General features: G+C 42.3%; 1 protein-coding gene across 6 annotated transcripts in view; it reads right to left on the reverse strand.

The window, feature by feature from the left end:
* Positions 1 to 3,585: 3,585 nt before the first annotated feature.
* The window catches only part of LOC129726863 (paired amphipathic helix protein Sin3a), a 29,227-nt gene continuing 20,260 nt past the window's right edge, over positions 3,586 to 12,552 (reverse strand). For 4 of the 6 annotated variants that reach the window (XM_055684024.1, XM_055684025.1, XM_055684027.1 and 1 more), the window contains exons 2-11: positions 11,848 to 12,237; positions 9,251 to 11,748; positions 9,028 to 9,186; positions 8,706 to 8,949; positions 8,065 to 8,639; positions 7,666 to 7,995; positions 7,398 to 7,604; positions 7,135 to 7,329; positions 4,385 to 4,870; positions 3,586 to 4,322 (exon numbers count right to left, since the gene is read on the reverse strand). In XM_055684024.1, the coding sequence (XP_055539999.1) occupies positions 4,083 to 4,322; positions 4,385 to 4,870; positions 7,135 to 7,329; positions 7,398 to 7,604; positions 7,666 to 7,995; positions 8,065 to 8,639; positions 8,706 to 8,949; positions 9,028 to 9,186; positions 9,251 to 11,748; positions 11,848 to 12,154 (5,241 nt within the window). In that variant the 5' untranslated portion in view covers positions 12,155 to 12,237 and the 3' untranslated portion in view covers positions 3,586 to 4,082. Of the gene's footprint in view, positions 4,323 to 4,384; positions 4,871 to 6,209; positions 6,634 to 7,134; positions 7,330 to 7,397; positions 7,605 to 7,665; positions 7,996 to 8,064; positions 8,640 to 8,705; positions 8,950 to 9,027; positions 9,187 to 9,250; positions 11,749 to 11,847; positions 12,238 to 12,552 lie in introns of those variants that run through there. The other 2 variants (XM_055684028.1, XM_055684029.1) reach the window with 2 other exon arrangements.

A 12,552-nucleotide genomic window follows, 5' to 3' on the forward strand; every position in this document is an offset into this window, starting at 1 on the left:
TTGAAGCGCAAAATTCGATTGATCTGATTAGGCAACGTTTATTTACTAGAAAAAATGACTGACACGCAAGCAACCGGGTTATCTTTCTTGTAAAAGTATTCTGCTTCAACCTTGCGGTCGTTGCTTTGCACACAACCCTCCTGTTATTTTTTCATTTGCCTAGGTCTATACTGATTGCTCCGAATCATGTCATTCCACGTACCTCGTGGAGCTAAGGATAGGGATAGGGGATACGCATATTGTTGAAAAAGTGTTCAACGGCACCATTTAAATCTAGTGTTTTAATTTTTAGGATATCGTAACAACTGAAAGCAAATTTTTTATCGTCGCTGCCGACTACGAGCTAAATTTGATTCTAGAATTAAAACTAACGGTTTTTCTTTAGATCGGTGTTTCGTTGTTTACTGGGTATCTTGATGTTCCACTAAGACAAAAAAAAACATAGAAGTCTCGTATTCCTCGGACCCTGCGGGTCCCTGACTGTTTTGGAAGACGCATACTATCGACAGTGTGAATGGAATTAAGCAGCAACTTTTCTCCACCAGTCATATCTGATGTCTATACGTTAACCCATTCGGAACTTTTTTCTTCAAGAGTTTTGTCCGTTGTCTAGGTCATAGTTAACCGCTAAGGAACCCCAACGATACCAACGAGCAAGATCGCGTGAAATGACCTATGGTCGAATATCGACCATTTTTGATTTGAATGAAACTTTACACACGTATTTAGCTTAGCAAACTGAGCATTTTCCACAGATGGAGAGATTTTTTACACCCATAAGTTACATTCTTAAAGGGCGTATGCCTTTTGGCATAGGTTTTATTCGAAGCATTGTAGTCCAGAAACCGTTGGTTGTATAGAAAAACTGTCTGAGAATGAGTTGAAGGGAATTAAAAATGCACCATAAAAAAATATACACTGTACAAAAAAAATTTTTTTTGACCAAAAAAAATTAAAAATTAACATTAAATTTCAATTTAAAAAAAAAAAGAGTTGAATTTTTTTTTCATTTTTTTTTTAAGAAATTTGACGTTAAAACGCAACTTTAAAAAAAAAAGTCCAGGATGGAATAATGAAAAATAATTTTTTTATGGTAGTTATATTTTTTTGAAAATTCTAATTCAAACATTTTTCAAAATATTTGTGTTCTGATGATTTTAAAAGATGCAGAGAGTAATTTTGAATCAAAAAGCTCTTAATAGTATATATTCTAAAGGCATTGGTTTTCGAGTTATTTTAAATTTAAGCTCAATAAATTATTAATGTATTTCGGAAAATACACTTTTTTTTTCAATTTGTCCATGGTTCTCCAGAAAAAACCATACGTTCATTGGAATGCTTGTTCAAAAATATACAATTCATTCTTTGACAACAAAACGATTGGATAAATAACTCAAGCGCTAAACCTTAGCCTACCTACACGTTCTCCCTTGCCGAATATTTTATAAAAAAAATTGTTTGTCGTGCAACACTACATACTTGTTTACTAATAATAACTGTTTGTAAAGTACGCAACCAATAACTACTGGGTTACCTATAATATCTGTTTTCGTTTATAAATACGATTGCACTACTCCAGATGTGTTAGTAACAGTTTGCATTTTGTGAAGATGAATAAAGTGAAAATGGAATACACCAAGCCCAAATGCTGTAAACCCTTTCCTGATCATCGGTGCTCATCAAGCTTACGCAAATTAAACGAAAACGTTATTGCAAAATTAAAAATATTGAACAGTCAAGCTCATTTTAATACGTCTTTACCAATTTGTGATTCGTGTAGTTATTGGAATGATAGCCTTTTATGTTGAAAAAATAAATCGTTCAAGCGCTAGTGAGCTGTTTAAAAATGATTCGCGTCTAGATTAATTTTATTCTTTGATTTCCCTAATCGAAAAATAAATTTCTGGTAATTCCCTGATTTTCCATGTTTATACCACGCTGACGGTAGTTTAAATTGAGGAATCAAGCCGTTTTTAGACTTTTACTCACACGCTTTATGGGATACCCTCGTTGGGCACTGATTGAAAACTAAAAGCACTTTGAATGTTAAAACCAGCTAGCTGAAAAGTGGCGGTGATATGCTGGTGCTTATTACGGGAGTCACTTCACGGTGAAATATATTTCACTCTCACGCTCACTTCACTTTTTAAGACCTATTCCCGATTCCACCTCAAGTGAGGTGACAAAAATCACCTCCGTGGAGTGAGATTGACAGTGAAGTGAAATTGAGAATAGGACAAGTGAAATGAGATTGTTTCCCAGCTCAAAAATGTTTAAGTCCCAGAAAGTCGTTTTTTTTTCGTTTTTTTAGATAACACCAGATCTTGACGTGTTCTGCATTTCTAAAGCCTGTATTACACTCTTTGACCAAGCGTCAAATGTTTGGCTCTTTTTGACAGATAAAAATTTGGTCAAAGATAATTGTTTGTCACTCTCGAGTTTTAACCTTAACATGGGGCAAACACGGGCAAACAACAACCATGATGCCAAATAAATTTGACCATTATGTCAGAAGGTCAAATATTTGACCATTAGACAGAGAGTGGCTTAAGACATTCGGCATCAAAAAAAATTTTTTTCGGTATCGAAAATTTCCTGAACTAGTTTGCACTTTTTTCATCGAGGCGAGAAAAATGAAAATTTTACCGCTTTAAGGTACGGATCAAATTCTGATTCGTTTCGTTACTGAAGAATAAATCCAATATTTACCATTAGATCACAAATCAATCAACTTTGAGACTTATGGCATCTTCGTGGAATCATTTCACCGTTCAAAATGGTCGTGAAACAATTCCACGCGACACGTCGCTTGTTCCGTTCTCACTTCACTGATATGACACTCATAATAACCCAGATTCCGAGGCAGATGTCACTTTGCACGTTTTTCTCACTTACGTGAGTCCCGTAAAAGGGTTTTGTTCACTTCACTCTGATTTCACCGTGAAGTGACTTCCGTAATAAGCACCGCTATCTCGTTTACACACACGCTGAGATGTTAGTCCTCGAAACATGGCGGGATGCCAGTTAGCTGGTTAAAACCGTTAAAACTAATACTTGAAGGAAACTGATATAATTTTCCGGTCGTAGGTTGCTGTGATCTAAAATTGGCACGAAGAACTGGAGTGGCGTTACACTGCGTTACCAGCGTTACACTTAATAGACACTCAAAGCTATGGCTCAAAGGGGGATGGAACATGTGATAACCGCACAACTAAACCGCTTTTTTTTTCAAATAACTTTACATTTATTGATGCTGTTCTGCCTTTTTAAATATTCACATTATTGTGTAATTCTTTTGTCGTATTCACAGGGGGGAAAATATTTCAACTCCTATCGTTTACTATTATACTTGTGTTGTTTTGTGTACTTCAACCTAACACTAGAGAAGGAAAATAGTTGCTCGGGACAAGTAAAAGTAATTTGTTGATGTATGAATGAGATTTTTGCTTTTCTTTCTCCGCGCGCACGGATCGGGACCGGTTTGTCTTATTCTCTAAACGTAATCTACTCTACGCTACACTCGTTTGTAGGGTGATTTTGCGTTTTTTATTACATACCTTAATTATTCTGTTTATTTTATATAAATGTACACGCAACGGAAGTGTGCTTTTTTCAATTCAACAAGCTCTCACGAGAGCGCAATGAAAAACAGTTCTCTACAGCTCTAATGTCTATATTATATAACTATTTTTTATCAATAGTTCAACTCTTATCGATTCGCAAACCCACTACACTAAACTAGTCAAATGTACAGGTTGATTAGTTTTTTGTATTTTTTTCGGTTTTCATAAAGGTTAAAAACTCTGCTTACACAGTAATCAATTCAATAAAAAGGAAGGGAAGATCGACAATAAAACGTTTTTCTTTTAAAACAAAAAAGAAAAAAGAGGAAATGTCCACTTACACGCTACTAATAATTACAACGCTCTACGCAGTAAGTGCGACAGCACACGCAAATCCGGTAAAGTATTTATCTGGATGTAATACTTTCTCATATAGTTTCGGTGATTCACCGAGGTGCAATAATGATGCTCCCTCTGTTCCACTCTACTTACTTATCCATTGGCTTTTATGTCATTCATTTAACAGCTCAAATGGTCAGCCGGTTTTTCCACTTTGTACCGATTGTACGGCATGTATGGCGTCCGACTGATGTCGTTGTTCTGTTGTACGACGGTCACATTTTTCACCAGATCGAATAGGGACCCCAGCAACCACTCGTTGCACTGGTTCCGTTGGGCTTCACTAACGTTCCGGTCAAGCCAACGCTGGACGAAGGTGTCGAAGCGCTGATGCATGGCTTTCGTTACCGTTGGGTGAGTCTGAAACGATTAGTTTACGAGATAATACCAAGATATTTGCGAATGAGATCTGGTTAACTAACCTGTCTCGCCCTCAGTAGTGATTTGCGTTTGTAGAAGATGCGATCCTTGTTCTGGACGTAGCTAATCTTGTAGTTGTTGACGTTCAACCTAAACTGCTCCCGATCGTCTACGTAGTAATTTTGATCCCCGTTGCTGCTGGGCAACCGTTCCGGTGGGGCTCTATTTTTGCTGTTCCAGATCGCGACGATCGCGTCGTCTCCCACCTTTTTACTGCTGTTATTGTTGTTGTTATTGTTATTGGCACCCACATCGGTGGAAGAAGCAGCGACCGTGTTGTTGTTTTTCGGACCCGTGGTCGTCGTTCCACCGCTGACCAGGGGAGATTTAGTATCACCGCCACTGCTGCTACCACTTTCAACTGTTGAATCTGCACCCGCAGCCGCATTCCTGGTTTGCATACTTTCTGCAGTAGCGTCTGGAGCGTGTGTACATCTACGGAGATTTCGTTGCAAGAATAGTGCTTTCCGAGGACCTCCGGCGTAGTTCTGTTTCGATGAGTATACAAAAAAAAGTTGTTAGTGCCGTCGATGTTATAAGGTATTGCGATTATACATCGAGATATCTTAGCAAAAAAAAAAAAAATCATGCGAAAAAACTAAATTTTCATGCGTTGCGATTTTTTTTTTCAGTAAACTAATACCCAGGAAAGTCAAATTTAATTCCTACTAGAAGCGAACGAAAGCTAGTATTACACCGAAAGTTACGAAATGTTAAATAAAGAAAAGAAAAAAATAAATAAATAAGATTACATTTATTCCTCTTCGGGACTAATATTTCACTTTGCAGTTTCAGTGGTGGTTATACTTTACGATTTGTGGCGATTCGAAATACTCTTCAGCAGTACCAGGTCAAACTTAAGATTAATTTATCGGTTTAATTTTTGGCTGCAGTTTTAAAGGTTGCACGAGAAATGCACGCGACCTGATAAGGAAGTAAAACAAAATGTTTTTTTTAACGAAGGTTTCATCAATAAGTTTTACTTGCAGAGATTTAGTCAATTTTTTTAAAGTTTAAGATTAAGCAAAGATAAAATAGAATTACCGGTCCAAAAAGTACCTCAAAATATGACGAAACAACATAGAAAATTATACATACTAGATCCCACTCCGTACTTGAGTTTATCATCATATGCAAAACAATACAACAAAAATAGATTTTGATTTTACAAGAACATAAAAAATAAAAGATTAGATTTAAAATCATAGCGTAATTAAGTTAAGTAAGTCTATGTGATACCTACTCAGGATTGCGGAGTTGTTCTGCACTACATTAAATGCCCTTTTTACTGTAAGTATGTGTTTGTGTGTGTGATTTTTTGGTGGTGGTTCGACAAATAAAAGTCTAGCGAATTCGAGTGGAGTTCAAATGCTTGCTATTTATTTGATAGATCTAAAACGTTTTTTCTTCTAAACACAATAAATTATTACATTTCGTTTAGTCACGAAGAGTATAAGGAATATGGTTCAACATTTTTTAGATTGATATAGATTTTCGTTTCGTTCTGCTACACTTTAGTCATTTAGTTGTATTTTTATTTTCGTTTGTTTCACTGGTGCTGCATTGGAACACTTTAATATATCATCAAAAAAAATGAGCACTCTTAGAGTTTATCTCCGTATTTTAGCTTAGCAGTAATCACCGGTTTATGTTCAATTAAGTTTTGAGCAAGCTCGGCTTGCAGTTTAATTAAAAAAAATACAAGAGACAAATTCTGCCCTAATTCTTATACCCAGCACAGCTGATATAAGGAGACAAAAATTACTACTTCCCGATGAGCATCAGCTCCATCGGGACCAAACTGCATAAACACACCCCAAACTTCAGTTACATTCAATCGATCGGTCCAACATTTATTACGAATTCTAACATTACCTAAATCGTTGATTCTTATACAGTTCATATGGAATGTTGGGAAAGGTTACAAAATCGTCAAGTTTCTTGTTCACTTTTATCAACATTAATACACTAATGCGAACGTCTTCATTCATCCCGCGGAGGGGAAAAAACCCTAATTTAACCTCGATTTGCTCACACGATGTCATTGAGGGAAAGAGAGTTTAGGTAGTATCGATAGTAGCCGCAGCTTGCAAGCATGTTTGGAGTTTGTTCTAATGCTGAAATATTTACAACTGAGAGAGTCTCTAAACACGGTCAACACCACCGTCTTAACTATCACCTAAAATGCTAACCATCTAAACACACGATTTTTGTCTACTGTATTGTTTCGTTTCATTCATTCTTGTTTGACCTGGCACAGAGAAAAAAAAAAGATCGATGCGAAGAGAAAGCTCAAATTAGTGGATTATGGTTTTGAGTGCTGAAGAAGGATAATATTATACGGTCCCGCACCAGTGGGCGGGCCAACAACAACATGGTAACGAATACGCCAAAGAAGGTATGGGAAAGAAAAGACGGCGTAAAAATTTAATCCTCAAGATAAACTGTACAGAAAATTTCAAAAATCAACAGAAGATTCGAAGGAGAGAAAAATAAAATCAACTGAACGTTTGTACAACAGATCGAAACAGATTCCAAACGAGTGTTAGGAAAGAGAGATGATAAGATAAGGTGAACTGATGACGTCCACTGTTATCCACAGAAAAAAGATCGAAAATTTTCGCGTGTCATTTGTGCACCACTTCACAAAATATAGAAGTATTAGTAGTAGTAGTAGTAGTAAGTGGAGTGCGAACAAAAATAAAAAGAAATAAAAAACAAACAAACATCAATTGGTACACACGCTACTTACCAACTCATCGTCCGGCTTCTCGGTTTTGATTTCCACATTTAGACTTGCTCCGCTTTCGCTACCGGTTCCCGCGACCGCTGGGTTGGCCAGCCGATCGACGTAATTGCTGAAGTTTTGCGCATTCTTAAAGTTCTGCGCTGTATCATCGGTTTCCGTGTCCAGTAGTTCGATCGTCACCCGACAGTCGATTTTGTACTGTTGAACGAAAGAGCGAAAAGTTAATTTTCGTTCTGTGCTAATCATGGTAACTGAGTTTCACTTACAATGTAAACTTTGAAGCAGTTCTCTTCCGGCAGAGCTCTTTCAGCCTTCCGCTGGTACGCTAATTCGTTGGCTACTCGACGATTCGCGGTGCGACAGAGCCCACCGGCACCACCCTTGCGCTGTTCCAGAAGGAAAAGTTCCACACACTCGAGAGCTCCACGTTCCGTGACGCAGTGCTGTAATTGACGTACAGCGTTTTGGACAACCTTCGGAGAGAAAAAAATAGATCAATAAGTTTATCAACTTCTGATCATACCCTCAACTTACCCTATCGAGAGTGAATGCAATGTACGCATGAATGCCGAACATCTCTCGCAAGGAGTCCTCGTAGTTGCCGGCTTCCATGTTACCGTCCAGGACGTTCTTCAGCATCTCCAAAAAGGTGATGTAAAACTCTTCCACCTTGATTTCGCTCTTCGGTTTCAATCGCAACGCCGTGGCCGTGCTGTTAGTACGCGTGCTCTGATAGGCCCTCTCCTCGGTCGCAATGATCTGCGCCCGCTCGTAGATGGTTCGCAACCGTTCGCACAGGATCGCGTGTAACCGCAGGAATAGGTACCAGTTGTTGTTGGTGAAGAAGAGCGTGTATGCTTCTTCCTGCATTAGGAAAAAGTAGGTTTTTTCTCATTAGTAAACACTCGAACAACACCACAAACACGTACTCACCAAATGTTTACTGATGGCATGCGCTGGCAGCGGTGGATTCGCGGACGATTGCGACGACGGACCGGATTGTGTTGCCGCCCCGCCGGCTGCTGCCGATGAACCCGGCAGATCCGCATCGTTTTCCTGTTTAATCTCCACCTTGATGGCATCGTCGGTTGAAGAATTCTCCTTTCCACTGTCTTCTGTTGAGTCTCGTTTCGCACTAGTAGCGGTATCGCTACCGCCGCCACCAGCACCACTAGCGGCGATTGCCATCGCAGGTGCTGAAGTTGGACTACTGGCACCCGTGCTAGCAGCAGCCACCGATCCGGCCGATGCGCCTGCTGTAGTGCTGTCGGATGTACCACTACTGCTTGCAGCGGTTGACAAACTTTTGCTGGCACCCGCCGTACTTGTACTGTCTGGGACTTCCTCCTTAACTTTCGAACCAGTGGCGTCTTTACTCTGGTCAGCTGTACTATTTCCGTTGCCATTTCCGCCAGCGGGGCTGTTCGTACCATTGCTTCCATTATTTTTATTGCCATTTTTCGCTGTTGTTTTCCCTTCTTCATCGTTCTCTTGATCAACATCCATATCTGACAAAATAAAGAAAAAACAATAAGTCAAATCGTATGTGACGCGCAAACGGTTAATAAGCTTACCCTCTTCCCGTTCGTCATCGCTAAGCTGCTGACGGGGGGCAAAGAACAGATCCGGCACAAACTGCCGCAGGATGTGCTTTATGCGACCCTTCTCCTGCTTCTGGATGCCCGTTTGTCGTTTCACGTGGTGAATCAGGAGATTCGCGGCATCATCCAGTATGGTTTTATCCTTATAAGGTATTATCAAATGCGGTCCACTGGTGAGCGGATTGGCGATGGCACCCACCTCATTTTGCTCATGGCGCTGTTTTAAATTCGAACAAAAAAAAAGAAGAATATTTCAGTAAGTTCGGGCAACTTCAACAAAATCAATTGCTTTTACCTTCATGTAACTCACCTCATCAAAAAGAGTTTCAATTTCATTGAACAAACTTTTCGATCGAAGCGCTTTGATGTCGTTTTGTTTGAAGTTGATTCCCTGGTGGTCCAGTGACTTGAGATAGTACTTTTCGTTCTGCTCGCGCCATTGCTTGTTGAAGCCCTGTTGAAAAGCAGAAAAAAAGCTTGAGCTCACTGAATTAAAACGAACCATTCAGTAATAGTACCTTCTGCGCTTCGCGCCACTCTTCCTCCTTGGCTTTCAATCGTCGCAGTACAACCGGAACGGCCACAGCCGGATTTTTCCTCAACCCCTGGATGATGTCGGCCGCCTTATCGCCGTAGATTCTCTTCAGGGCCCGCTGATGTATCGTAGGCGAAGTTCCGCCAAGACATTCATCCAGCCGGAATCTGCTTACCTCGTCCGGTGACATTCGACTGAGCTTCTTCTGGACACCCTCGAGCACCCGTATCGTTGCACTGTTGGTTTCAATCACCACATCTAGCTCAAACCGTTCATCCTCGCAGCGATAGATGAACTCCTCGTATTGCGTTTTCCGTGACGTGACGAAGGTGGAATCTTCCGCCCACGTGGGGAATGATACCCACGTGTCATTGAGCACATCTCTGCACAGATTGGTACGACCGGAGCACTTGACGTTTTCGTGCGACTTCGGAAGAGCACAATAGCTGGCACCGAGACGTTTACAGGTCGACAGATCAATGTCGGTCGCAAGTTCACTTTGAGATCGATCTTGTCGTTGGGCCGAAGCCAGGGGTACACATTCGGGAACGGTCGATGGTCCAAGGAAATCCTGGAACCATTTCAGCAAATCCGGAAACCGACTGAGAAACGGCGTGACCAACGTTTGCAACTCCGACTTCGAAACGATTTCCTGGTTGAACAAAGTCAAACAGCGCAAAAAGTTCTCGTACACATCCGGACTACGCAGAGCCTTCCGCACCTTGTCGAAGAATGCGTAATCGTTCAAGGTGCCAAATTTAGACGCTTCGGCTAGCGTAATGTCCCGACAGATCGGTTTGTGTCGTTTAATCGGAGGACCATCGCGATCTCTTGCAGGCATGTTATGACCGAGTGGTCCCATTTGCGAGTACGACGAAGGAGACCTTTTGACAGCACCGCCACCGCTCTGGACTCCGTGACCCATGCCGGAAGTATTATGCGAATACTTTTGATTGCTAACATGATTGCGTGGTTCTTTCTCGATTCCAACATTGCCGCCTCCACGTCCAGTTCCGCCAACTGAACCACCAGAGGCGTAATCTTTCTCGCTCGGACCATAATCGCGTTCCTGTAATCGGGCCAGATTCGCCTGGTGGGAGCTGTTGAAAGCCTTAACATTGGCACTCATCATACTGCCGGACATTTTCTTGCCATGGGTTTGCTGTGACGGAGGAGGCTGCACCGGCTCATGCATTGTGTGATTTTTATTGACATGCAACGGAGCATGACTGGTTGCATCCGGAAGAAATTGACCGAACTCACGCAACAGATCCTCCTGGTTATCGAATAGCTTAGCCACCTGTGTGTAAACTTCGGCTTCGGTCAATTGCTTAGCACCTACATTGCAGCTGCCGGGTGGACCCTCTTTGTAGATTTTCTGTTCCTTTTGATAGGTATGCAAAATTTCTAGGAAACGTTTGTACTTTTCCGGCTGCGCATGGAAACGATTTTTGATTTTGTTCACATAGGTGATGGCATGGTTAAACTCGACCGGTTGATTCGGAGTCGCAGCGTTACCGACGGGCGATGGATCCGGTGGAGGTGGCTGCTGCGGTTGATGAGAAATCACCTGCTGGGAGATCATACGGTGGAGATTTTGCTGCTGGCTGCTCATTGCACTAGGATCCGGGGCAACGGAAGTAACGGGACCGCTACTGCTTGGGGGCAGCGGTTGGCCTCCGCTTCCGCCGGAAATTGTTCGCTCGCGGTCTCGTGAGAAATTTTGCGGCGATTGAGGAATCGAGGAAATACTGCTTACGTTGGAATTTTGCGATGCTGGAACTGCTCCCGCTCCGGCTGGCTGGATAGTGGTTGTGTGTGCCGTGGTATGACCTCCGTAGGTCATTAAATTGACAGCTGTGTTTCCGGTTTGCGCTATCTGACCGACACCCTGGAAAATGGTGCTGTATTCGTGCGGCGAGGGCTGCGGAGCCACAGCCGTTCCAACGGACGTCGATGGCACCGAAACAGACACTTGAAAGGCGTAACCCTGATCGTTGGCTTGAACTTCGATTTTGTAGCCAGGTGGCAAAAATGTATTGAAGCCGACAATCAACTCGGGATGACCTTTGAAGAGGTTCGACACTCGCTTGATGACTCCCGGTGTGTCGATGCTTTGAGATTTAAATTCCTTCATGATATCGAGGAAATCGTTGTAGACTTGCGGTTGGTTGCCGAAACGAAACTTGACCTGATCCAGATAGCTGAGCGCATCTTCGACCTTCAGCCGCTGGAACTGAGCCTGCCCCTGGGGAGGCGGCGGTGGCGGCTGGGGTTGAGAGGTTGGAATAACATTCGTGGGCATTGTCGTTAGAACCTGTCCGGTGCCGGTGGTTACATTAGTCGTCCCCTTATGGCTGCCACGCACCTGATTGCTGGTGTTCACTACGTGGATTTGTTGGGTCGATTGCGGTACCGGCGGTTGTTGAGTGTGGCCTGTCGTTTTGACCAGATTCGTACTACCAATGTTGGTGGTGTACGCTGTTTTCGAGAGGATAAAAGCATACGAAATTTTAGGTGAGACTTTAAAGCATCAATAAGTTGAATCGATTAGACTGTGGTACGGAAGCTACTACTTACAAGTTGTTGTATACTGAACACTGGCCTGCTGCTGTGGGGACGGTGCAGGCTGCTGGGAAACCTGCTGCTGTTGTTGCTGCGCTTGTTGGGATGATACTGTCTGTGGTTGAGTCTGCGGGGGCTGTTGCTGCTGACTCAGATTGGCGGCCGGTGTGGTTGTCTTGATGACGTTCGGCGATATCTGGTACTGTATCGTAGGTCCAGCATTGTGCGGCTGGGTTGTCGTAATAAGACGCTGATGAGGGGCAGTCCCCCCGGCTCGCGGTGGCTGCCCGAAATGTATCTCTTCCGCACGGCCACGCTTCATAGCGATGGCATTTTTCCGATGTCGGTTTGCTCTGTGTGTGAAGTTAGTTGCTATCTGCTACCGTTAATGGTTCTGGTATTTTTCTGTAAAGAATAGTTGAAGAGTAGAAAAAAAAAAAACACTAGAAAGAAAGTTCTTTGTTCTGAATTTTGCCAAAAATGGTAACAAAAGACGCTGAGAGAGATGTCGGTTGAGGAGGGGAAACCAGATGCGAGACGTTTGCGTGCGAGAAAAGGCTCGAAAAGATAGTGTTGCTGGTAAAAACATCTGTTTCAATGGTATCGATCGATGATAGAGCTTGAAAGGCGGACATGCGCTTTCGTGGCATTTTATCGGCCCAACGAGTAACAAGCAACGCGGCATACACCACACACCCACATTCGGTATTCGGAGGGAGC

The sequence above is a fragment of the Wyeomyia smithii genome, chromosome 3 (assembly GCF_029784165.1).
Source record: "Wyeomyia smithii strain HCP4-BCI-WySm-NY-G18 chromosome 3, ASM2978416v1, whole genome shotgun sequence".
Lineage (NCBI taxonomy): Eukaryota > Metazoa > Arthropoda > Insecta > Diptera > Culicidae > Wyeomyia > Wyeomyia smithii.